The sequence below is a fragment of the Procambarus clarkii genome, chromosome 38 (genome assembly GCF_040958095.1).
Source record: "Procambarus clarkii isolate CNS0578487 chromosome 38, FALCON_Pclarkii_2.0, whole genome shotgun sequence".
NCBI classification, from domain to species: domain Eukaryota; kingdom Metazoa; phylum Arthropoda; class Malacostraca; order Decapoda; family Cambaridae; genus Procambarus; species Procambarus clarkii.
In genome coordinates this window covers 944,920-972,865 of record NC_091187.1, presented here as the reverse complement: position 1 = coordinate 972,865, position 27,946 = coordinate 944,920, and the positions used below count along the sequence as shown (strand labels likewise).

Here is a 27,946-nt window from a genome sequence, read left to right as displayed (position 1 = left end):
TACTTTTATTGTTTATTATCAAGACAAGTTGAGGTACACAACTGTTATCAATGAAACCTTTATCTGTATACAAATCATGGAATACATTCTTTAAGGAAAAGAACATTACTTGTGATAACGAAATCACAATATCATGATACATTTAATGAACAAATCCACAAGGGCCGTAATGAGGGTTCGAACTTGTGTCCGGGCTAAGATGCACGCTAAGGTCCGACTAAGGTGCTTCTGGGATCATCCAGCCCGTAAATCAGTACAGCCACGATGGGTCGCACCGCTGCGGCCAGATCACTTCGCCGCCACACCCATACAAGCAGCGCCATATTCAAGTGGTGTTCCTGCCAAAGAGAAACAAAAAAGATTCTCTATAATATTCTATCTACTCTGAGTAAATACTTAAACTGTCCTCTGAAAAAGCATGTCACTTTTCGCTCATATGCATCACACAAGGCCAAAAAATGTACTAAAAAATTAAAGCGACTGGAGAAAGTGATGTACTGTCCCATTTTCTGTTTTGGAGCCTCTGGTAGGGTAGGAGAGACTAATTGAAATTGACTGTTTTCTTGACATTGTGAAACCTTTGGAGGATGGCCTGAAACACCATCGTAATGATGGATGTGACCTAAACCGGGTAATGATGATCACTGTTATTTATTACCCGAGGCAAACTTACATTAAATAATAAATAAATAATAATAAATAAATAATAATAAATAAATAAATAATAATGAATAAATAAATAATAATAAATAAATAAATAATAATAAATAAATAATAATAAATAAATAAATTACTGTATAGTGTGCCACCACATGCTCTTAACAAATGAATCAAATTACATCCAAAAGATCTATTTGGTCTCAAGTCTAACACACAATTATGTAAATGAACTCCACAACTCACCTGCTTGTACCATGTAAGGTAGACAACAACAACAGTTATGGTAAATAAACACTCATCTTGACAATGTCCAAAATGAGCTCATATTCTAGTGTAAAAGTCAAATGTGAAGTAAAGTGTACCTCTAGCACACCCTAACAAACTGTTTATAATTAAAAATAATTTAAAACACAACAAAACTTTTGGCTACACTGACACCACAACCGTTACTCACCAGACTAATCAGACACATTACAATCTCAGATTCTACACACTCACACTGTAAGCTCATTGAAGTGCAAACTAACATTAATAACAGTAGTAAGTCCAACATAACCAACAAGCTACAAGACTTATTCAATCAATTCAAATTCAACAATAAGAGGATCGACTGGGAAGAAATAAATATAGACCTTGGAAACATTCATTGGGAAACCATCTTAAGCGACAAAACTTTCACACAGGGAATAGCTCCACTGACAGCTGAAGCATACTAGATCTGCTTAAAGCACATGCCTGTGAGGAGGGTCAGAAAGAGGATCACTCTAGAAAGAGAACACGCAGACGATTATACAGAAGGAAAATATAATGGAAATGCTTAAACAGACACGACTGTCTTTTGAAAGGAAAATAAATCTAAACAGAGATCGAAGAAATAATTCTATGAATAGAGCAGACGTTGAAGTGATCATATTAGTGAGGAAATGGAATTGAAACGAAAAGCTATACAAGAGATAAAATGCCAGTATGAGACTGTTTAGCACCCGAATAAACAACATGAAAGTTGAAGATCCAAACAGCTTCTTTATGAATGACATCCAAGCTGCAGATAATATAACAGGTATTAACATGAACTTGTAAGACTTTGAAAGAGAAATTGACAACATGCCCGTGCACTCAGTCCCTGGTCCAGACTCGTGGAATTTAATATTCATAAAGAAATATAAAGTACCAGTAGCATGAGTACTCAATATAATATGGAAAAAGAGCCTGGATACAGGGGAGATACCAGCAGCACCTAAATCAGCATATATAACTCCTCTGCACAAGGAAGGTAGTAAAGCTTTGGCAAAAAATATAAACCAGTTGCACTAACTTAACACATAATAAAGTTTATGAGTGAGTAATTAGGAATCAAACTTTTAGTTTGATGGAAAATAATGAACTACACAACCCAGGACAACATGGATTTAGAGTGGGAAGATCTTGTTTGTCACAGTTACTCAACTACTGTGACATAATAACAGAAGTCTTAGAAGAAAAGCAAAATGCAGATGTTGTGTACACAGACTTTGTAAAGGCATTCTACAAATGTGACCATGGAGCATAAAATGGGAGTGATAACCCATAAAATGAAATCAATGGGAATAACGGGTAAAGTGGGGCGTTGGAATTTCAACTTTGTCAAACACAATGCAGTGTGAGACAGTCGATCAAATAAGATCAAGCCCAAGTGCAGTGAAAAGTTCTGTACCCCCAAGGCACAATCCTTGCACCGCTGCTATTTCTCATTCTAATCTCGGATATGGACAAAAATACTAGTCACAGCTTCGTGTCATCCTGTATCCTATAGTGTCGTGTCATCAAAAATGACATCTAGTATCAGGCCCTTGTGACAGAGATAGAACTTTCACAGATGACAAAAAAGAAATGAGCAAAATACTTCGGAATCAGTATGACTGTTTGAAATGAGCCACTACACACCCTAAAGATTGACATCCATGATTTTCATGGACGTGATGCCAACATCAAATCATATATCTTATGTCACCCTATCTCCCACTGGATTTTGAAGAAGCCGTAGACAGTATGCTTATGCACTTTGCACCAGGCCCTGATTCTTGGAACTCCATATTCATCAAGAACTGTAAAAAACACTGTCGCCGGCCCTTCACATTCTTTGGAGGCAAAGCCTAGACACTCGCGTTATCCCTGACCTTCTAAAATCAGCAGACATAGCACCACTCCATAAAGGAGGAAATAAGGCAGAGGAAAAGAATTACAGACCAATAGCACTGACATCACTCAACATAAAAAATCTTTGAGAGAGTGCTAAGAAATAAGATCACAAAACACATGGAATCACAGCATCTCCATAACCCTGGACAAAATGGTTTTAAAACAGAGTGCTCTTGCTATCACAATTACCGGACAACTATGACATGGCCTTAGATAGCATGAAGACAAGCAAAACGCTCATATAATTTACAAAGATTTCGCAAAAGCCTTCGACAAATGTGACAATGATGCTATTTGCACACAAAATGAGTGCAAAAGGAATTACCGGAAAAATAGGTAGATGGATCTACAATTTCCCGACTAACAGAACCCAATGTGTAATAGTCAACAAAATAAAATCCAGACCATCAACCGTGTCTCCCTCTCCCAGGATACTGTGCTTGCTTCAGTACATTTTCTCATCCTCATATCAGATATGGACTAGGAAACAATCTATAACACTGTCTCATCCTTTGTACATGACACTATGATTTTTATGAGAGTAAACAACATAGAGAACACAGCAAACCTCCAATCACACGTAAATCACGTCTTTCAATGGACTACAGAAAAAATATGTGGAATTTAATGATGATAAGTTCCAGCTCTTGTCCTACAGAAAAAATAATAAATAAATAAATAAATGTTTATTTAGGTAAGGTACATACATACAAGAGATTTTACAAAGATTGATGGATTTATACATGGAGCTAGTACATACAATGCCTAAAGCCACTATTATGCAAAGCGTTTCGGGCAGGTAAAACATTAATGACCAAAGCTTAATACTAATTGGGTATAAAGAATAAAATGTGTTGAGAACAAATAAAAGTAGAGATAAAAGAGGGGAACATGGCTAAAAAAGCAGCACAAATACAATAAGGTCGACAAACAGCTTTGTTTAAAAAAAAAAAAAAAAAACATGGGTTGACAATAGAGGGGTAAGGTAGGTTACAGAGAATTTATTAGGTAGTGCTTCGTTTTTATCTTAAACTGGTTGAGAGAGGTACAGTCTTTAACATGGTTGGGAAGGTCATTCCACATTCTGGGTCCCTTGATTTGTAGAGCATTTCTAGTTTGATTAAGTCGTACTCTTAGAATATCAAAACTGTATTTATTTCTGGTGTGGTGCTCATGGGTTCTGTTACAACCTTCAATGAAGCTTTTGAGGTCAGGATTGGCATTACAGTTCAGCGTTTTATATATGTATAATACACATGAGAGAATGTGCAGTGACTTAATGTCTAACATATTCAGAGATTTGAGTAGGGGTACCGAGTGATGTCTAGGGCCAGAGTTGGATATTGTCCTAATATAAGCTTTGTGTTGAGTAATTAGAGGACGTAAATGATTTTGGGTAGTAGAACCCCAAGCACAAATACCATAGTTAAGATATGGATAGATGATGGATCTCCATGCTCCCTTACTCCATTGTACCCCTGGCTTTGCCTGCATCTCAAATTGCAAATTGTTACTTACAGTGTACCTGAGAGTACTTGTAAGCAATCTACCTCATTTTTCATTTTTGCTCAATTTGTTTTTGTATTGCTTAGTCTTGTTTATATTTTAGTTTTGTATTTCTATATCTTGTGTTTTGTATAGTCCATGTTTATATGTTTTTTCGTTAATCTCATTTATTACCTAGGTTGCCTAGCCTAGCCATACTCCCTTACTCCATTGTACCCCTGTAAGCCCCTCTTGAGTTTGCTTTGTTCTGTATTGTGTACATCTTTTTCCCTTTTTTATAGCTTATTTCTACCTTGTTATTTGCCTTTCTTCCCTTGTTTTTCCTGCAATCAGCTTTTTCTATGCAGACAAGTATAGACCCTGAACTTAACCTCTAATCCACTATCTATGACAATTATCACTTTAATGATCTAAATTGCAGATATTTTGCAGCACATGATGTAAACAATGTATTAACTCATAATCACAATATCTCTGTAATCAATTTGAACGTTAGATCCCTAGGTAAACACTTCGATGATGTTAGTGCCTTGATTGAAGCTATTGACAACAAATTCTCTTTTATTATACTTACTGAAACATGGTTGAAAGAGGATACTTCTTAGCTCTTTAACATGCCTAACTATTTAGCAATTCACAACTGTCGTCAACTTCAGAGAGGTGGTGGCACTGCTCTTTACTACCACCAAGAACTAACATGCTTAAAAGAAATTAGAACCAGAGACTGCTATGGGGAGTATATCTTCGCCAGCTTCAGAGTCAAGGGTGCCGAGTCTGTCCTGACTGTGGGTGCAGTTTATAGAATTCCTAACACTGATGTGTCCGAATTCAACTCAAACCTTAGAAATCTAATACTTGATAACAGACTGAACAAAAACCACCTAATTATCGCAGGGGACTTTAATATTGACCTCTGCGAGCCTGAACACCCCACTGCTGTTAGCTTCCTCAACTGTATGAATTCCTGCTTCCTCATACCCTTAATCACTAGACCTACTAGAATCACTGATAGCACTGCCACGACGCTCGATCACATCTGGACAAACATAACCTCTCCGCTTACTTCAGGTATAATCACCGATAGCACTACAGATCATTACCCCACATTTCTCTTAACTAACATTAGCAAACCACCTCTTGAGTCAAGAGTGATACGTTTTAGACTACACAATGAAACTGCTATAGACAATTTTATAACTGCTGCTGATAATGTCAACTGAGAGTCCGAGTTAGGTAACATAGTGGACATCAACCTAGCAGTTCAATCTTTTCTTCAAAAAACTCTTAGCCTTTATAATACCCACTGTCCTATGCTTACAAAACAAGTCACAACCAAAAGGCTTAACAATCCCTGGCTTACAAAGGGAATACTTAAATCTAATAATAAAAAACATGACCTTGAGAAGAAGTATAGGTTAGGAATTGTCTCCAAAGAATTCTCAAAGAATTACTCATTATTGCTGTCTAAGATAATTAGACGAGCCAAAACTAAATACTACGAAGATAAATTTACCCAAATAAAGAGCAACATTAAACAAACTTGGAGAACAATTTCTCAAATATTGGGATCAAAGAAGTCTTTAAATAACAAACCGACTCTCCTGTCTAATAACGATGGTCAGCTTTCAGCCTCTGATTCTGCTATTGAGTTCAATAGGTTCTTCTCTTCCATTGGTTCATCCCTTGCAAATGATATTCCATCTTCCAGTACAGACATTAATGACTATCTTTCAGGTAACTATCCACAGTCTCTGTACCTAAAGCCTATTAATTCCACTGACGTCAATGAGATAATCCTTTCCCTTAAAACCAAGTCTGGTGCCCTTGAGGAGATACCAACTTTAATTTAGAAAAAAGCCTCCAGATCTTTAGCCCCTGCTATTGCTTTGCTCTTCAACAAGTCACTTGAACTCCAAATCTTCCCAGATATTCTAAAAAAAGCGAGAGTAACGCCTGTCCACAAATGTGGTAATCTCACAGATGTTAACAACTACAGACCTATATCTATCCTGCCAAACTTGTCAAAAAATTTTGAAAAACTAATCTATAAGCAGCTTTACTCATATCTAGCCAAACTCAATATACTTAGCCCTTGCCAATATGGCTTCAGACCCAAAAAAAGCACTAACGATGCACTTATTAGTATGCTTAACTCGATTCATACAGCTCTTGATAAAAATGAGTTCCCTGTTGGGTTGTTTGTGGACCTGCGTAAAGCTTTTGACACTGTCAACCACCAAAACCTTCTTCTTCAATTACATCATTATGGAGTCAGAGGACACTCCCTACAATACCTCAAATCCTACCTTACTGACAGGCTCCAATATGTTTCTGTGAATAATACAATTTCTCCCACCCTACCCATCAACATTGGTGTTCCCCAGGGCAGCATACTTGGCCCTTTCCTCTTTTTCATCTACATTAATGACCTTCCAAATGCCTCCCAACACCTCAAACCAATTCTATTTGCTGACGACACAACCTTCATTTACTCCAGTCCTGATCCCCTTGCTCTAAATGCCACAGTAAATACTGAGCTAAATAAAGTCTATCTGTGGCTAACTGCCAACAAACTCACCCTTAACATTGACAAAACCTTCTATATTCTGTTTGGCAATAAATCCTCTAATCAAATAAATCTCAAAATAAACAATACCCAAATTTGTAACAAATTAGATGGCAAATTCCTTGGCATTCTCATTGACCACAAGCTTAATTTCCAGGGACACATTCTAAACATATGAAAAAAAGTTTCAAAAACTGTGGGCATTCTCTCTAAGATCAGATATTATGTACCACGCCCTGCCCTGGTGACTCTCTATTGCTCCCTTATCTATCCATATCTCAACTATGGTATTTGTGCTTGGGGCTCTACTACCCAAAATCACTTACGTCCTCTAATTACTCAACACAAAGCTGCTATTAGGACAATATCCAATTCTGGCCCCAGACATCACTCGGTACCCCTACTTAAATCTCTGAATATGTTAGACATTAAGTCACTGCACATTCTCTCATGTGTATTATACATATATAAAACGCTAAACTATAATGCCAATCCTGATCTCAAAAACTTCATAGAAGGTTGTATCAGAACCCATGAGCATCACACCAGAAAAAAAATACAGTTTTGATATTCCTAGAGTACGACTTAATCAAACTAGAAATGCTCTACAAATCAAGGGGCCCAGAATGTGGAATGACCTTCCCAACCATGTTAAAGACTGTACCTCTCTCAACCAGTTTAAGTTAAAAGCGAAGCTATACCTAATAAATTCCCTGTAACCTACCTTACCCTTCTATTGTCAACCAATGTCTGTTTTTTTCTTTAAAGAGCGCTGTTTGTCGACATAATTGTATTGGTGCTGCTTTTTCATCTATGTTTTCATTCATTTCATTATGCTCAATTAGTATTAAGCTTGTCATTTAAGTTTATCATGCCCGAAACGCTTTGCGTAATAGTGGCTTTAGGCATTGTATGTACTAGCTCTACCTATAAGTCAAACAATCCTTGTAAATATTTATTGTATGTATGTACCTTACCTAAATAAAATTGAATTGTATTGTATTTTATTGTATTGTATGAGGGAGTAATAGAGAGTAACCAGGGCAGGGCGGGGTACATAATATCTGATCTTAGAAAGAATGCCAACAGTTTTTGAAACTTTTTTTGATATATTTAGAATGTGTCCCTGGAAATTCAGCTCGTGGTCAATGAGAACGCCAAGGAACTTGCCATCTAATTTGTTACAAATTTGGGTATTGTTTATTTTTAGATTTATTTGACTAGAGGATTTATTGCCAAACAGAATATAGAGAGTTTTGTCAATGTTAAGGGTGAGTTTCTTGGCAGTTAGCCAAGGATGGACTTTATTTAGCTCAGTATTTACTGTGACATTTAGAGCAAGGGGGTCAGGACTGGAGTAAATGAAGGTTGTGTCGTCAGCAAATAGAATTGGCTTGAGGTGTTGGGAGGCATTTGGAAGGCCACTAATGTAGATGAGAAAGAGAAGAGGGGCCAAGTATGCTACCCTGAGGAACACCAATGTTGATAAGTAAGGTGGGAGAAATTGTATTATTCACAGAAACATACTGGAGCCTGTCAGTAAGGTAAGATTTGAGGTATTGCAGGGAGTGTCCTCTGACTCCATAATGATGTAATTTAAGAAGAAGGTTTTGGTGGTTGACAGTGTCAAAAGCCTTACGCAGGTCCACAAATAACCCAACAGGGAACTCACTTATATCAAGAGCTGCATGAATCAAGTTAATCATACTAATAAGTGCATCGTTAATGCTTTTTGGGGGTCTGAAGCCATATTGACAAGAGCTAAGTATATTGTGTTTGGCTAGATAAGAGTAAAGCTGCTTGTAGATTAGTTTTTCAAATATTTTTGATAAGTTAGGTAGGATTAATATAGGTCTGTTGTTGTTAACATTTGTGAGATCACCACAATTGTGGACAAGGGTTACTCTCGCTTTTTTTTAGAATATCTGGAAAGGTTTGGAGTTCAAGTGACTTGTTGAAGAGCAATGCAATAGCAGGGGCTAAAGATCTGGAGGCTTTTTTGTAAATTAAAGTTAGTATCTCCTCAAGGGCACTAGACTTGGTTTTAAGGGAAAGGATTATCTCATTGACGTCAGTCGAGTTAGTAGGCTTTGGGTACAGAAACTGGGGATAGTTACCTGTAAGATAGTCCTTAACATCAGTACTGGAAGATGAAATATCATTTGCAAGGGATGACCCAATGGAAAAGAAGAACCTACTGGGTGTTCTGTCTTGTGTTGATACTTTTATAACCCTATTAATATCTCCTTTGTTATGTCCATTCATCCACTTGTAAACCACTATCATGTCACCCCTAACTCTTCGCCTTTCCAGTGAATGCAATTTAAGCTTTGTTAATCTTTCTTCATATGAAAGATTTCTAATTTGGGGAATTAACTTAGTCATCCTACGCTGGACACGTTCAAGTGAATTTATATCCCTTCTATAGTAAGGCGACCAAAACTGAACTGCATAATCTAAATGGGGCCTAACCAGAGCAAGATATAACTGAAGAACCACACCAGGTGTCTTGTCACTAACGCTTCGATTAATAAATCCCAGTGTCCTATTTGCCTTATTACGAACATATATGCATTGACCCTTTTGTTTTAAATTCTTACTTATCATAACTCCCAGATCCCTTTGCAATTCGACTTCGCAATCTCAACATCATCTAGCTCGTATCTTGTAACTCTATCATCATTACCTAGCCTCAAAACTTTATATCTATCAGCATTAAACTGCTTCTGCCAATCCTTTGACCATTTCAAAACCTTATTTAGATCAACTTGAAGTGATAGTGAGTCTTCTTCCGTGTTAATTTCCCTGCCAATTTTTGTATCATCGGCAAATTTGCAAATGTTGCTACTCAAACCTGAATCTAAATCATTGATATATATTATAAACAACAGAGGTCCCAGGACAAAGCCCTGAGGCACTCCACTTAAAACACTTTCCCACTCTGACTTAACCCCATTTATACTCTCTGTTTTCTTTGGAATAGCCATCCCCTAATCCAACTTAATATAGCACCTCCAATACCATGAGCCTTTTTTTTTTTAATCAGTCTTTCATGTGGCACTGTATCAAAAGCTTTGCTAAAGTCAAGGTACACAACATCACAATCCTTACCACTATCAACTGCCTCAACTATGCTGGAATAAAAAGATAGCAAATTTGTTAAACATGAACGGCCATTTGTAAAACCATGTTGCGACTCATTTATTAATTTGTGTTTTTCAAGATGAAGACGAATTTTATTTGCAATTATCGATTCAAGTAACTTTCCCACAATAGACGTTAGGCTAATTGGTCGATAGTTTGACGCAAGTGATCTATCTCCTTTCTTAAAAATTGGTACCACATTAGCAACTTTCCATAACTCTGGCACTTTACCTAACTCTATTGATTTGTTAAATATGGTAGACAGTGGCTCGGAAAGCTCCTCTTTGCACTCTTTAAGCACCCTGGCAAACACTTCATCCGGCCCTGGGGATTTGTTTGGTTTGAGTTTAACTATTTGTTTAATTACATCCTCCCTGGTAACTGCTAAACTAGTCAACCTGTCCTCGTCCCCACCCTCATAGACTTGTTCGGCTCAAGGCATATTGTTAAGTTTCTCTTTAGTAAATACAGATATAAAATATTTATTAAAAATACTACTCATCTCTATCATTATCTGTTATTTGACCTGTCTCAGTTTTTAATGGACCTATCCTTTCATAGTTTCTTTTTGCTTTCCTTATCTCCTTTTTAGTATTTCTAACCAGTTGTATGAATTCCTGTTCTAAACTGACTTCCCCATTCTTAATCCTTTTGTACCACGCTCTCTTTTTACCTATAAGGTTCTTCAGATCCTTTGTTATCCACTTTGGATCAGTAGTATTCGATCTATTCAATTTATATGGTATACTATGTTCCTGGGCCTCACCTAGAATATTCTTAAATAGGTTATATTTTGAGATCACATCGAAAACCCCTTTTACGTCACCCATCGCTGGGCCCACGTCCAGCTCCAAGACCGGCCCACACCCCACACCCAAGACTTTCCAATCTATTTGACCCAATAAATTTCTTAGGTTATTGAAATTAGCTTTTCGAAAATCAGGTACTTTAACATAGTTTTCTCCTACAGATCTATTCCATTCTATGCTAAATCTGATTTCTTTATGATCACTGTTCCCTAGCTCACTCCCTATTTCGATGTCCTTCATTTGAGTTTCCCTGTTAGTTAACACTAAATCTAAAATATTATTTTCCCGCGTTGGTTCCTTTATGTCTTGCGTAAGAAAGCAATCATCAATTAATTCTTGAAAATCTTCTGCTTCATTATTCCCTGTTTTGTTCAACCAGTTTATTCCACTAAAATTAAAGTCACCCATGACATAAATACTGCTAGATCTAGATGCTCTAGATATTTCATCCCATAGATGCTTTGCTTCCATTCTGTCTAAATTTGGTGGCCTATATATAACTCCTATTATACTATTATTTGCTTTTTCGTTTAATTCTATCCAAATAGCTTCTGTGTGTGGCTCAGATTTGATTCCCTCTTTGAGATTACATTTCAAATTGTCCCTAACATATATGGCTACTCCCCCTCCTCGTCTAATATATCTGTGTGAAATAGTTTAAATCCATTTATTTGATATTCAGCTAATAGTTCTCTATTTTCTACATTCATCCACGTTTCAGTAAGCGCGATAATATCTATTTTTTCTGTGCAGACAAGAGCATTTAATTCGTTTATTTTATTTCTTAGACTTCTACTGTTAGTGTAATATACCCTAAGTGAATTGTTATTTTGAGGCCCTTCAATTTCCCTGATCATTTTGCCAATTCCTTTCTCCCACAAACACATACTTTTATTACCTCCTTCCTCCAAATCAATTCCCATACCACTATCTACTAACAGTTTAAACCCAAACACCTCTAACCACTGGTTCCAACGAGTTCGCAACAGCAACAACCCCAGCCCTCGATAGATGCACCCCATCCCGAGCATACATTTCATTTCTTCCATAGAAGTGTCCCCAGTTGTCTATGAAAGATATTGCATTAGATTTGCAATATCTTTCCAGCCGGCAATTGACACCAAGTGCCCTCGACATCCATTAATTTCCCACTCCCTTTCTTGGAAGAATGCCACATATGATCGGGATTCCTCCCTTGCTCCTAACTAATTCTATTGCTGTCTTGAATCTCTGTATTAGTTCCTCACTCCTAACTCGCCCAACATCATTACCCCCTGCACTAATACAAACAATGGGTTTGTTCCCATTTCCCTTCATAATATCTTTCATGTTTCCAACAATATCACCAATACCAGCTCCTGGATAGCAAACCCTTAACCTGTTGCCCTTATCTCTGGCACAAAACGTTGTCTAAATACCTCACTAAACTTATTATACCTCAGTATGATAAGTTTAGATTTAGGAAAGACTTGGGTAAATACTGGTTCGGTAACAGGGTTGTTGATTTGTGGAACCAATTACCGCGTAACGTGGTGGAGGTGGGGTTCCTCGATTGTTTCAAGCGCGGGTTGGACAAGTTGGATTGGGTGGTTATAGACAGGAGCTGTCTCGTATGGGCCAATAGGCCTTCTGCAGTTACCTTTGTTCTTATGTTCTTCTTATGTTCTTATTCTTTTTCTGGTTGCCTTCAATGGTCTTCTTTCCTCTCTTCCTTCGGACATCTCTGCTCTGTATGTCGATGATCTTACCCTTTGCTCTCAGGGTGATGATTTGCCTCTCTTTCAACGCTGGCTTCAACTTGCGACTGATGTCGTGTCGTCTTGGGCCACCGATCATGGCTTCAAGTTCTCTACTACCAAGACTTGTGCCATGACTTTTACTCAGAAACGGATCGTTTTTCGTCCCTCTTTGTCACTTTATGGTCATCCCTGGAGTACAAAGATTCCGCGAAGCTTTTGGGGTTATTCTTTGACACATCAGAGGTCCGCGGTTGTTCAACGTCCTCCCAGCGAGTATAAGAAATATTGCCGGAACAACCGTGGACATCTTCAAGAGAAAACTAGATTTATTCCTCCAAGGAGTGCCGGACCAACCGGGCTGTGGTGGGTATGTGGGCCTGCGGGCCGCTCCAAGCAACAGCCTAGTGGACCAAACTCTCACAAGTCAAGCCTGGCCTCGGGCCGGGCTTGGGGAGTAGAAGAACTCCCAGAACCCCATCAACCAGGTATCAACCAGGTAACTCGTTTGTCTTGGTCTCCCCATATCTCTTACCTCCGTGTTGAGTACTCTAAGGCCCTTACCCTCCTTCAGGTATTGTCCCATACTTCTTGGGGAGCGGATGGCGCACTCTCCTCGCTTTACATTCCTCTCTCGTCCTGTCTAAGCTCGATTATGGTTGCCCTGCTTACTTGTCTGCTTCTCCTTCTACTCTTCGCCATCTTGATGCTTTGCACCATACTGGGTTGCGCCTCATTCCTGGTGCCCTTCGTTTGACTCCCATCCTCTTCTTGTATGTTGACACTGGCTTCCTATCTCTCCAGGACCACCATGATCACTACTGTCTTTGCTATCTTGCGCGGTCCTTGCAACATCCTTCCTCTCTCCTCTGTCGTGCTTTAACTTTTACCCCTCCTGCGGTTCCTGTTCCTCTTCACCACCTCCCTCTTTCTGTCTGGTTATCTTACTTACAGGATTCTCTTTCCGTTCATGTTTCTAATATTTCTCCTCGTGTTGTTCCCCACGCCCCACAGGGGGCTTGGGGCTCGACCCAATCACAGAAGAGGAAGGGGAGCGGGGGAGTAGTCCAGTCTGGGCCCAATGTAGCGGGGGCTACAGAGCCCAGTCTTCCAACACAGTCCGACTCAGGGGCCTGGTCACCCCCCCCCCCCCCATGAGGCTGGGAAAGAGAAGTCGTTTCATTATCCATGCAGCAGTCTTTCTAAAAGTTTGGGGCCTGGATCCAAGGGATACCACCTACCAGGGCAGCCAGGGAGGCTGAGCGCGGGCCAGTGCAGGAAGGGTGCATCGTCCCCAGCGGTGCTCCCCCCCTTTTTAACAAGGAGTCCTACTGCATAGTCCATTCTCCCACACTGGTGCAAAGACCCCACTCCCCCTATTGCCCCAGCCTGGACAGCCAGCCATCCACTCAGGGCTACCCCTCCAGCGGGCGGTTCGTTGGCTCACAAGGCCCCTACGTGGTGCCCAACTGCATGTACAACACACAAAGAGGGGACAGGAGAGGGGTCAAAGACAACCCTCTTTAGTCCCAGGGTGGTGTACGTGAGCCCCTCACCATGACAAGGTGACACCACAGAGGGAAGAGGCGAGAAGAGCAGATGTACTCCTGAATACAGCATCTGGCACCAAGAGTTACGGAAGATGGAAAGGACCTATCAAAAGTGATTTTCATTACACAAAGAGACTGGCCACGACGACCATGAGGGAGGGCGAGTAACATATTAATATAGAGGATAGAATGGCCTTGGGCCTCAAGGATATGTTTATTATGGCAGTCTTTAAGTTCCTTATCACCAGTCGCTACATGGTATGGAAGAATAACTGTGCCAATCCTGGCATTTATTTAACCAGGCATTTTTTTATATTCGAACCGGTGTCTCCCCAATGCAGGACAACGAGGCTAAGTGGACAGCTGCTTCCCGAGAAGGAGCTGCAACAACACGTGTACCAGTATGGGTGGGGTTAAAAGTGACAAAGGTATCCACCAAATCAAGCAGAGGAGTAATTAGGTCAAGTGTTAGGAGTAGGTCTGTATATTAAAGAGGAGCTGAAATGCACAGAGCTCCTGAACTTGACCAATGAGGTGGTAGAGGTACTTGGAATCAAGGTAGAGAATATAAATCTAATTATTATTCTAATATACAAACCGCCAGATGCAACAGTTGAGGAATTCACTGAGCAGATCCACAAAATAGAAAATAGCCTTGATAACCTAGCAAACCCAGTACCAGATATTATCTTCCTTGGAGACTTCAATCTACCCAGATTACAATAGGGAATAGTAAACAGTAATACTATAGCATGAAATCAACCTGGAAATAACCATTCACAGGTCAGAGAACTACTGAGATTCTATGACAAATTCTCGCTCAGTCAGCAGATTACAGAGCCGACTAGGAATGAGAACACGCTGGACCTCATATTCACGAACAGTGATGAGCCAATCAGAGACATTACTGTCTCGGACACTACGTACTCGGACCACAAGCTCATTGAAGTGCAAACTAACATTAATAACGGTAGTAGGCCCAAGAGAAACAACAAGCGAGAAGGGCTATTCAATAAATTAAATTTTAATAATAAAAGGATAGACTCGGAGAAAATAAACAGGGAACTTACAACATTCAATGGGAAAATGTTTAAGTAATAAAAATCCTACACAAGGTCCAACGTAGAAAGAGAACACAGACGACATTACAGAAGAAGAAAAAAGTTAACAGAAGTGCTGAAGCAGACACGACTTTCCATACAAAGAAGGAATAATTTAAACAGGGAGATTGAAGAAATCGAACAGAGACTGAAGCATTCATATCAACTTGACGAAAGGCAACTAAAACAGAAAGCAATTCAAGAAATAAAGAAAAACCCAAAATATTTCTTCGCATATGCTAAATCAAAAGCAAAAACCACTACCAGTGTTGGACCTATTCGTACTAGTGAAGGTTCATACACTGAGGATGACATAGAAATTAGTGAAATCCTAAAAAAGCAATATGAGGACATGTTTTGCACCCCGATACACAGCATGAAAGTGGAAGATCCGGACAACTTCTTTATGCGTGATATACAAACCCCTGTAAATATAACTGATATCAACAAGAGCGTGGCAGGTTTTGAAAGAGAAACTGACAATATGCCCATGCACTCAGCCCCGGGTTCAGACTCATGGAATTCAATATTTATAATGAAATTCAAAGTGCCAGTAGCACAGGCACTCAGTATAGTGTGGAGGAAGAGCTTGGAAACGGGGAAGATACCAGATGCGCTTAAAGCAGCAGACATAGGCCCTCCACACAAGGGAGGTTGCAAAGCATTGGCAAAGAATTATAGACCAGTTGCACTAACGTCCCACATAATAAAATTACTGTATTTGAGAGAGTGATCAGGAGTCAGGTCACTAGTTTCATGGAGACCAATGACCTCCACAATCCAGGCCAACATGGATTTAGAGCAGGAAGATCATGCCTCTCACAGCTACTTGACCATTACGACAAAATCACTGAGGCATTAGAAGAAAAACAGAGTTCAGATGTAGTATACATGGATTCGCAAAGGCATTCGATAAATGTGACCATGAAGTGATAGCACACAAAATGAGGTCAATGGGAATAACTGGTAATGTAGGACGCTGGATACTCAGTTTTCTGTCGAATAGACCAGAGAGAGTAACAGTTAATCATATAAAATCGAGTCCAAGTGCAGTTAAAAGCTGCAGTACCTCAAGGTATAGTCCTTGCACCATGGCTTTTCCTTATTCTCATATCAGATATAGACTCAAATACAAGGCACAGCTTCGTATCATCCTTTCCAGATAACACAAAAATCAGCATGAAAATTACCTCTGCTGAAGATATTGAAAAACTACAAGCAGATATTAATAAAGTTTTCGACTGGGCTACAGAAAATAACGTGATGTTTAAAAGTGATAAATTACAGGTACTCAGATACGGCAAAAATTAGAACCTTAAACATAATACAGGGTACAAAGCACAATCAGATTTGCCCATAGTAGGAAAGAAACATGTAAAGGATTTGGGAATAATGATGTCTGATGACCTAAATTTTAGGGAGCATAACCAAGCAAATATTGCGGCAGCCAGGAAAATGATAGGATGGATTACGAGAACTTTCAAAACCAGGGATCCCATCACAATGGTTGTACTCTTCAAATCACTTGTGCTGTCCCATCTTGAGTACTGCTCAGTACTCACTTCCCCATTTAGAGCAGGAGAGATTGCTGAAATAGAGGGAGTACAGAAAACATATACAGGATACATAAACGAGATAAAGCATCTAAATTATTGGGTTCATCTGAAAGCTCTCCGAATGTACTCACTAGAAAGACGATGGGAGAAATATCAAATAATATACAAGTGGGAAAATACTGGAGGGCCAGGTCCCAAATCTGCACAGTAAAATAACAACATACTGGAATGAACAATATGGTAGGAAATGCAGAGTACTGTACAACCAGTGAAGAGCAGGGGTGCCATAGGCACAATTAGAGAGAACTATATAAACATCAGAGGTCCATGGTTGTTCAACATCCTCCCAGCGAGCATAAGAAATATTGCCGGAACAACCGTGGACATCTTCAAGAGGAAACAAAGTAGTTTCCTCCAACGAGTGCCGGACCAACCGGGCTGTGGTGGGTATGTGGGCCTGCGGGCTGCTGCAAGCAACAGCCTAGTGGACCAAACGCTCACAAGTCAAACCTGGCCTCGGGCCGGGCTTGGGGAGTAGAAGAACTCCCAGAACTCCATCAACCAGGTATCAACTAGGTGTTTATGGATGAATAAATCATCAGGACGAGTAGAATTAACATGACCAAGATTAAAATACTTAGTCCATGTAGCAGGACCAAACAAAGCTTGGAAGGTATTAGAACCGGAAGGAATTGTGCAAGTGTGACTGTAGAGAGGACGGCACCGAGCACCCTCAGTAAGAGAGGGGGTAAAAGGCGCAGTTGTTACAATGAGAGATGAAGCCACTCCATGTGATGAGGTGGTCATCATTGGGAGCTTGGGGGTCAACCCTGCCACAGAGGTAGAAGGGGAGCAGAGATAGTCGGGACTGGTAGACTCTTAAGTCAAGCCTGGCCTCGGGGACTAGAAGAACTCCCAAAACACCATCAAGCGGGTATCAAGCAGGGAAAGTCCGAAGCTGCTTGGTCTGGGACCAAAGTGGCAGGGGGCTACAGAGCCCGGCTTTCCATCACAGTCCGACTTGGGGCCCTGGTCTCCCACCCCACATCTGAGAAGTTAAAAATAAGTGTCAGATATCAGCATGTAAATGAACAGGTAATCATTTCATCAACAAACAAGCCCCCATACCCACCATGGCGCCACTATTAGAGGATAGGACACCCGATAGGATGTGGCCCCCCCCCCCTAAGGGTGCATCGTGGATATATGCCCTGCAATCACCACTTTAAGAACCATCAGTCCATCAAGATTGGGCTCAGCAACGAAGGAAAAGAATGACAATAAAAGTGTCCCTTTGCTCAACAATTTCGGGTACCACAGTTTTATGGGCGAGAGACTGTGCCTCACCTAACACCCAGTGTCAAAACAGGAGACGACATCTAAAAGAATGATCAAGAATAGCAAAAAGTCGCTGGGAAATAGCAATTAAAAAGGAGAATTGGGAAGGAAAAATTAAACTTAGTAGGAAAAAGCATTCAGCACAATTTGTGAAGAAGGCAGCAGGAGCATAAGGCTTCAAAAGGACAGAGGACACTGTCCCATGGAGCATCACACTCTAGCATCCGCCAACCAAGCCCCCTCACGATGGCAACGAGCTGGAAAGGGAGGGAGAGATGAAAAAGACGAGAGGGTGAAGATTACTGCCCAGTGAGACACCAGTGTTTATGGGTAGAGTGGGAAAATTGGAATTATTCACAGAGACATACTGGAGCCTGTCACTGAGGTAAGATTATAGGTATTGGAGGGAGTGATCTCTTACTCCGTAATGTTGCAATTTAAGAAAGTTAATGTGTTTACAATGTCAAAACGTCTTATGTAGGTCAACAAATAAATGAATAGTTTTCCAAGGGCTGCATAAATGAAATTAATCATACTAACTGGGCATGATTGGTCCTTTTTTGGGCCTGAAGCCATTATGGGAAGAACTAAGTATAAATAGGAGTAAGTAAGTAATTATCAAAAGAAGGCACCAAACCGGGAAGGCTATGTAGCACCATCAAATATGCAAAATAATCAGAGGGCGCTAAATATCACCAAGGATGCCAATACGAGAACAAAAACGCATAAGGCGAACGATATCAAAAGTATCCGAGTCACCAAGAATTCTATCGAGGGACAGGTGACCGCAAGGGGCGGTCGGAAAGCAAGACACACGCTCGTCCTGGAAGTCAGGACATTCAAGAAGGACATGCACGACCGTAAGAGGGACAATGCAACTAGGACAATAAGGAGCAGGGCGGCGCTCCATCAAGTGACCATGGGTTAAGCGAGTATGGCCAATACGCAACCTCGCCAGAGCTGTTTCCCACCGCCGGTTACGGTGGAAGGAGGACGGCCACGAGGAAACACAACATTTAAGAGTACGTAGCTTGTTACCAGTAACAGACAACCAAGAAGCCTGCCAACGGGTAAGGAATGAGGAATGGATAACCGGGTAAAAGTCGGAATACGGAATGCCCTTACGAGAGATGGGACAAGAGCGGACAGCTTCCTTGGCGGCAGCATCCGCACGCTCATTTAAAGACACACCAATATGGCTGGGAACCCAACAAAACTCAACCGACTTAAATTTACTGTGAACGAGAAACAGCCAATGCTGGATCTCGACAACTACTGGATGAACCGGATTAAAGGACCCGAGAGCCATGAGGGCACTACGAGAGTCAACAACAACCACAAAGGAAGACTGACAACGAGAAAGCAGGAGACGAAGAGCATAGAGAATAGCATAAAGTTCCGCTGTAAAGATGCTACTCTCCGGAGGCAAGCGACACATATAAGTGCGATCAGGAAAAACAACAGAGTAGCCAACACCCTCCGCTGACTTAGACCCATCGGTGAAAACAGAAACGGAGCGGGAGTGAGAAGAAAAGTGCTCGAGGAAAAGGCGTTTTAGAACCGTAGGAGGGGTAAAAGCTTTAGTGACACGGGTCAAGGAAGTACAATACTGCGGAAGAGGGACCCTCCACGGGGGCAAAGAAGGAACAACAGAGGAGAAACATCAGAAATACGAACGGAGAGAGAATCCTGTAGGCGAGATAACCGGACAGAAAGAGGGAGGTGGTGAAGAGGAACAGGAACCGCAGGAGGGGTAAAAGTTAAAGCACGACAGAGGCGAGAGGAAGGATGTTGCAAGGACCGCGCAAGATAGCGAAGACAGTAGCGATCACGGCGGTCCTGGAGAGACAGGAAGCCAGTGTCAACATATAAGCTAAGGATGGGAGTCGAACGAAAGGCACCAGAACTGAGGCGCAACCCAGTATGGTGCAAAGCATCAAGACGGCGAAGAGTAGAAGGAGAAACAGACGAGTAAGCAGGGCAACCATAATCGAGCTTAGACAGGACGAGAGAGGAATGTAAAGCAAGGAGAGTGCGCCTATCTGCCCCCCAAGAAGTATGGGACAAGACCCGAAGGAGGGTAAGGGCCTTAGAGCACTCAACACGGAGGTAAGAGATATGGGGAGACCAAGACAAACGAGTGTCAAGGAATAACCCCAAAAGCTTCGCGGAATCTTTGTATTCAAGGGGATGACCATAAAGTAACAAAGAGGGAGGAAGAACAACCCGTTTCCGCGTAAAAGTCATGGCACAAGTCTTAGAAGTAGAGAACTTGAAGCCATGACCTGTGGCCCAAGACGACACGGCATCAATCGCAAGTTGAAGCCGGCGTTGAAGGAGAGGTGAATCATCACCCTGACAACAAAGGGTAAGATCATCGACATAGAGAGCGGAGAAGACACCAGAAGGAAGAGAGGAAAGAAGACCATTGAGGGCAACAAGAAAGAGAGTAGTGCTCAGAACACTACCCTGGGGCACACCTTCGTATTGCTGAAAAGAGGGAGAGAGAGCGGTACCAAGGCGCACCCGAAAGGAACGACGAGAGAGGAAGCTGCGGAGAAAGAGAGGGAGATGACCACGAAGGCCAAAAGAATGAAGTTGAGATAGGATATGATAACGCCAAGTGGTGTCGTAAGCCTTTTCTAGGTCAAAAAGGACGGCAACAACGGAGGTCTTCGCAGCAAAAGCAGTACGAATATAGACCTCCAAGTTCACCAGGACATCTGTCGTGCTGCGGCACTTGCGGAAACCAAATTGAAAAGGGGAGAGGAGGTGATGGTGTTCCAGGAACCACATCAGACGAACGTTAACCATACGTTCAAAGAGTTTGCAGACACAACTTGTGAGAGCAATAGGGCGAAAGTCCTTAGGGGAAGTACCCAGAGACCCCGGTTTGCGAACAGGGAGGGCAACGGCATCGAGCCAGTCCTCAGGGACTGACGACGACTCCCAGATCCGATTATACAGACTCAGTAAATACTGAGACGTGCTCGGAGGGAGATGGCGAAGCATCTCATAATGAATACCATCGGAGCCCGCCGCCGTAGAACCGCAGAGGGCCAGGGCAGAACGAAGTTCAGAGAGAGAAGGGATCATTATAGGGAAGCTGAAGATGAGTGCAGAAATCTAAAGGACGAGACTCAAGGACAGGTTTACGAAGAAGGAAAGATTGGGGAAGATGAAGACCAGAGCTAACAGAAGAAAAGTGGGAACCCAGTTCGGAAGCGACCTGCAACGGGTCCGCCACAAGAGTATCATGGAGGTGAAGGACCGGTGAAACATTGGGAACGAACTTACCCGCTATCTTGCGGATACGCTTCCAGATCTGGGCCAGAGGGGTCTCGGACGTAATTGTTGAGACATAAGATGCCCAACATTCACGTTTAGCCGTACGGATGGCCCTACGGGCCACCGCACTCGCTTTCCGAAAGAAAAGAAAAGAATCGGTCGTCTGCCTACGGCGGTGCCTCTTCCAGGCTGCACACTTACAGCGGACAGCCCGAGCACAGTCCGCATTCCACCAGGGAACGCACTTCCGAGGACCCCGAGAGGAAGAGCGAGGAATAGAGCGGAGGGCAGCGTTGAAGACAGTGTCATGAAAAAGGAGGAGAGCGCGAGAGAGAGGCAGAAGGGAGAGGTCAGGGAGAGCAGCACTGAGGGTAAATAGGGTCCAGTCTGCCTTAGCAAACTGCCACCTAGGGAAGGAGAGGGAAGGGCGAAAAGAGAAAAAGGAAACAAGGATGGGGAAATGATCACTTCCATGGAGGTCATCAAGAACCCGCCACGTGAAATCTAAGTAAAGAGAAGAAGAGCAGAGAGAAAGATCAAGACAAGAAAGGGTGCGAGTCCGAGAGTCCAAATGAGTGGGCTCACCAGAATTCAGAAGAGACAGGGAAGAAGAGAGGAGAAATGGCTCAAGGAGGCGACCCCGGGTATTCGTCAGAACGTCACCCCAAAGAGAATGACGACAATTGAAGTCACCCAGCAGGAGCACAGGCTCCGGCAAGGAGTCCAGGAGGTGTTTCAAATCAGGAAGAGAGAGCGGGACACTCGGGGGGAGATAAATGGAACAAACTGTGTACCATTTCCCCACAAAGATACGAGCAGCAGAACAATGGAGAGGCGAAGGAAAAAGTAAAAGAACAAAGGGAACATCAGCCCGAATCCAGAGAGCAGAAGAATTAGAAGCCCCAGCAATGGCTGGGGGGGGGGAGAGAAAGGAATAGCCACGAAAACGACCAGGACGAGCACCAAGCATTGGCTCCTGGAGACAGACACAAAGGGGCGAAAACCGCGAAGTCAGAAGTGGGAGTTCGAGGAAATTGGCGTAATAACCTCGAACGTTCCATTGAAGAATGGACAACGACGAGAAGAGAAAGGACAAAAACAGAGAACAAGGAAGAAACAAAGGCGAAAGAGCAACAGAGCACATTAAAGAATATCAGGGTCGGGATCAGGGTCAGCAAAGTCAGGGATAGGGGGCATGGGTAAACTGAGCAAAGACGGAGGGAAGGAAACGGGAGAACAGATCAGAGGTGGGCGGGCAGGGTCCGGAGGAGGAGGAGGAGGAGGAGGAGGAGGAGGAGGAAGAGGAGGAGACAACGGAGAGGAGCCGTCAAGGACAGCAGCAGCAGGAGGGGGAGTAGAAAGAGGGGAGCGCACCCCAGCAAGAGCAGCAACCGAAAGGGAAGCAGGGGCCAAAGAAACCTCCATAGCAGGAACAGGGGGCGCAAGCACTGAAACGGGAGGGGAAGGAGCAACAGAGCCAGAAGGAGGAGCTGAGGAAGAAAGCGAAGCCTTCTTACCCGCCGGGGAAGAGGAAGGAGAGGAGCCAGGCTTACGCTTCTGACTTAAAGAGACCGGTGTCCCAGCAACTACGTACCGGGCAACGGATTCCAGTGTCTCAACAGGAGAAGCTGAACGAGAGCACACACGACGGCCGTTAGGAGAGCGATGGACATCCGCCCGCACCGACAGGCGGTGGGGAGAGCCGATAGATGGAGGAAGAGGATGGGAAGGAGGATCGGAGGGGGACGAGGAAGAGGACACAGAAGACACGACAGACCGGGTAGAAGGAAGGGGAACCCCAGACAGAGGACCAGGAGGAGGATCCTTCGGGAGAGAACCCAAAGGAACAGAGGAGGGGGCAGTGGGCGCATCAGGGTCCAAGGCCCGGAAACGGTTGTGAGTCTGAGGAAGGCGGGAAGGACGAGGAGAGGAAGAGCGCAACACGCGAGCATAAGAGATATTAGCATAAGGCAGGAGCCGGCGAACCTGGCGCCTCGCCTCAGGAAAAGATAAACGCTCCCGGTGCTTCAGGTTGAGGACGGCTGCCTCAAGCTTGTAATGGACACACGCACGGGAGAAGGTAGGATGGGCCTCACCGCAGTTGAGGCAACGAGCCTGGGGAGAAGTGCACTCCGACTTAGAGTGACCTTCGCCACCACACAAAGGACAGAGACAGACATTCCCGGAGCAGCGGAGGGCACCATGCCCAAACCTCCAGCACTTGTTGCAGAGCCGAGGAGAAGGAATGTACTCCTGGACAGAGCACCTGGCACCAGCAAGAATGACAGAGGGTGGAAGGGTCCTACCATCAAAGGTAATCTTCACAACCCGGAGGGGATGACGGCGACTACCACGAGGGGGACGAGTAAACGTGTCCACCTGGAGAATAGAATGGCCCTGGGCAGCGAGGATATGTCGAATATCGTCGTGGCAGTCGCGCAGGTCCCGAACACCGATTGCAACATGGGGCGGGAGCAAAATAGTGCCAACACTGGCATTCAACTGAGCGTTCTTCGAGACCCGAACGGGGGTCTCGCCAAGGCAGGATAAGGCAGCCAAGCGGGAAGCAGCATCCTGAGAAGGAGCAGCAACGACACGTGTACCGAGACGAGTGGGGTTGAAAGTAATGGAGGCAACCACGGAATCAATGAGATGTCGATGAAGGGAGAAATCGTCAGGAGGCGCAGAATCAAGAGGGAGGAGATCAAAATATTTGGCCCACGAAGCGGGACCAAACAAGGCTTGATAGGTAGCAGAACTGGAAGGAATCGAGCGAGGGCGGCCGTGACGAGGACGGCGGTGAGAACCCCCAGAGAGAGAGGGGTTAAAAGGCGCAGTAGTTACAACGAGAGAAGGAGCCGCGCCAGGGGACGAGGCAGTCACCACTGGGGGCTTGGGGCTCAACCCAACCACAGAGGAGGGAGGGGAGCCAGGGGAAGGAGTCAGAGAGGCCAAAGGAGGAGCAAGGTTGGGGCCCAATGCAGCGGAGGCTACAGAGCCCGGTCTTCCAATACGGACCGACTCGGGGGCTTGGTCGCCCACCCCACAAGCCTGAGAAGGTAAGCCAGAAGCAGCCGAAACAGGGGTTATCATCTTGACGAAAAGAAGAATTCACTCACGAATGTGCCCCCACACCCACCATGGAGCCACAATTAGAGGCAGGACACCCAACAAGAAGCTATCGCCGATCTAGTCGGGGCCTCCTAGGGGTGCGTCGTGAGTATACGCCCCACAAACGCCACCTTAAGAAACCGACAGTCCGTCGAGATCGGGTTCAGTGACGAAGTGGGGATTGACAATAAAAGGTTCCCCTCGCTCTCGACGTCGGGTACTGCAGTTCTACGGGTGCATGAGTATGCCTCCTCAAGCACCCGGGCGTCAAAATAGAAGAAGTCCATGGAAGAATCAGAACGAGCAAAAGGTCGGCAGAAATAGGAGTAAGGCTGCGTGTAAATTAACTTTAAAATAATTTAGACAAAATTGGCAGAATTGATATTGGTCTATAATTGTTGACTTCAGTGAGATTGCTGATTTTATGGACTAAGGTTACTCTTGCTTTTTTTCTCAAAATATCAGGAAAGGTTTAGAGTTCAAATAATTTGTTGTAGAGCAATGCAATGGCTGGAGCTAAAAATCTAGAGGCTTTTTTTGTAAATTAGGGGTGGTATCTCAACATACAGTATCTATGCATGGGGTTCATTCATCCACTGCAAACTACCTCAAACCCATCATCACCCAACAAAAATCTGCTATCAGAACAATAAAACTGTCTTCAAACAACACCCAACCTCTCTGTTTAAAATCCCTGAACATGCTACATATACACTCGCTCTACACATTCTCTTATGCTATTTACAAGTACAAAACCTTGTTCCTAAATGCTAACCCTGATCTGAAACTCTCCATTGATAGACGTAATAGAACCCACAACCCACAAGCATAAATATCTCTTTGATATAATTTTTTATATAAATTGAGTCAGGATAAAATAATTGCCAATCAGACTAATATAACTTTGAATCAGGCTTTTTCACCCACAGGGTTATTGATCAATGGAACTGCCGACCCACCAAACCCATAACTGCCAAAACTGTGCTGAATTTCAAAATATACCTGGAAAAAATCATGAAGGCAAACTGGGAGGGGGGAAGGGAGCCTTCAACAAGCCGACGACTTCCTGTTCTCATCGAGGCCACTCGGGTTAGTATCCCTCAGGTAAATCGGGTAAAATATTATTCCCAGACAATTACAGCATAACTGATAAAGTTAGGCTAGAGTAATAAATTTCTGGTAAATTTAGAGTGATAAATTTTTAGAGTAATATAAATTTAAATTTCATATTAACTTCATTGACAGTTATAAATGCCAGTCTGCCTTCAATAAACTCTTTGGTGAAATATTTATAATCAAGAGAGGAACTCATAAATAAGCCTAAACAAAAAATAAAAAATGGACATCAGTTTGCATATGAATCTGATGAGAAAATTCCTTGATTAGTATACATTTCCCATCCAATGAAATGGTCTCATCTTAAGTATATCTCAGACTGTGTTCTTCACCAACTCCAATGCTAAATAATATTACAACAAAAATGTCCATAACTTAGCTACAGAGTATATAACATTTTAAATAAATTTCCACGGGAAGGAAAAAAAGGAAGCACATTATTTACATAAATATGAAGAAAAACATTTAAAGCTTTGTTTTACCTTTGCTAAATTAAAGAGATATTTCTATACAGTACTTATAAGCAATTTTGAGTTTTCCTAGTGACAGCTTCTCCAGTTCTTGCTTGGTCATCTAACTTTCATAAAAGAACAATATAATAAAATATCTTCATATCTTTACCTTTTCATTGTGAAGTGTATTTCTCAAGCAAAATATAATTACCTCTGAAGAACATCCAACTGACATTGTGATAGCACACTGTTAGATTAAAGGTAAGATAATATACCATTATGTGCCTCATTATCCTTCAACATTCTCTTAATTATCTTTCACGCTCAAAGTGTTTAGCCTATTATCTGCATGTATCATCTTGTGCCTCTTCATACTTCCAAGACGACTGAATCTCTTCCCACACTCTGGACAGTCGTGAGGTTTATCACCTGAATGCACTAACATGTGCCTTATTATAGTTCCACGTTTTCTAAATTTTTTACCACACTCGGCACATTGAAAAGGTCTCTGATCCGCATGCACCATCCTGTGAGTCTTCATACTTCCAAGATGACTGAATCTCTTTCCACACTCTGGACATTCATGAGGTTTGTCACGTGAATGCACTAACATGTGCTCTATTATAGTTCTACGTTCTCTAAATTTTTTGCCACACTCGGCACACTGAAAAGGTCTCTCATCCACATGTATCATCCTGTGTCTCTTCATATGTCCAAGCAGACTGAATCTCTTCCCACACTCTGGACACTCGTGAGGTTTGTCACCTGAATGCAATAACATGTGTCTCTTCATATTTCCACGCCGAGTGAATCTCTTCTCACACTCTGGACACTCATGAGGTTTTTCACCTGAATGCACTAACATGTGAGCCTTCATATTTCCAAGACAACTGAATCTCTTCCCACACTCTGGACACGCATGAGGTTTATCACCTGAATGCACTAACATGTGAGCCTTCATATTTCCAAGACAACTGAATCTCTTCCCACACTCTGGACACTCGTGAGGCTTGTCACCTGAATGCACTAACATGTGAGTCTTCATAACACTAAGACGACTGAATCTCTTCCCACACTCTGGACATTCATGAGGTTTGTCACCTGAATGCACTAACATGTGCTCTATTATAGTTCTACGTTCTCTAAATTTTTTGCCACACTCGGCACATTGAAAAGGTCTCTCATCTGCATGCACCATCATGTGATGCTTCATATGTCCATGCCGACTGAATCTCTTTCCACACTCTGGACACTCATGAGGCTTGTCACCTGAATGTACTAACATGTGAGTCTTCATATCACTAAGACGACTGAATCTCTTCCCACACTCTGGACATTCATGAGGTTTGTCACCTGAATGCACTAACATGTGCCTTATTATAGTTCCACGTTCTCTAAATTTTTTGCCACACTCGGCACATTGAAAAGGTCTCTCATCCGCATGCACCCTCCTGTGAGTCTTCATACTTCCACGTTGACTGAATCTGTTCCCACACTCTGGACATTCATGAGGTTTGTCACCTGAATGCACTAACATGTGACGTTTCACATTTCCAGGACGGGTGAATACCTTCGGACACTGTGGACACTGGTGAGTCTTCATCTTCTTTATGACAGGTGCAGTTTGTGTGAAGGTTTTCTCCCCCGGATGTTGGGAGAAGCGTCAAGGCTTGAGTGTTGTTTCTGAGTTAGACTTGATGTGAGCACTTGGCGGTCAATGGTGGTGCTTCTTCTTTATGATAGGTGCAGTTTGTGTCAAGGTTTTCTCTTAATGCTCGTGCTGGACATCACCGGCAGGTGCTGCTAAAATGGTGGCGGTTGTTTACCCACTCATCA

General features: G+C 42.7%; 1 protein-coding gene across 2 annotated transcripts; it reads right to left on the bottom strand.

Annotated features, from left to right (window-relative positions):
• On the bottom strand, nucleotides 1-27,946 carry LOC138372358 (zinc finger protein 708-like). Of its 2 annotated transcripts, none has more exons than XM_069337640.1 (2): nucleotides 26,280-27,946; nucleotides 1-338 (listed from the first exon to the last, which is right to left on the bottom strand). In XM_069337640.1, the coding sequence occupies exon 1, from the start codon at nucleotides 27,711-27,713 to the stop codon at nucleotides 26,418-26,420; it is 1,296 nt and encodes a 431-aa protein (XP_069193741.1). In that variant the 5' UTR covers nucleotides 27,714-27,946; the 3' UTR covers nucleotides 1-338; nucleotides 26,280-26,417. The 2 variants fall into 2 exon arrangements, with proteins under 2 accessions (XP_069193741.1, XP_069193740.1); XM_069337639.1 differs by having other exon boundaries at nucleotides 26,322-27,946.

Excerpts from the sequence above, each read along its gene's own strand:
- LOC138372358 (XM_069337640.1), bottom strand. The coding sequence starts at position 27,713 with ATGAAGACTCACCAGTGTCCACAGTGTCCGAAGGTATTCACCCGTCCT.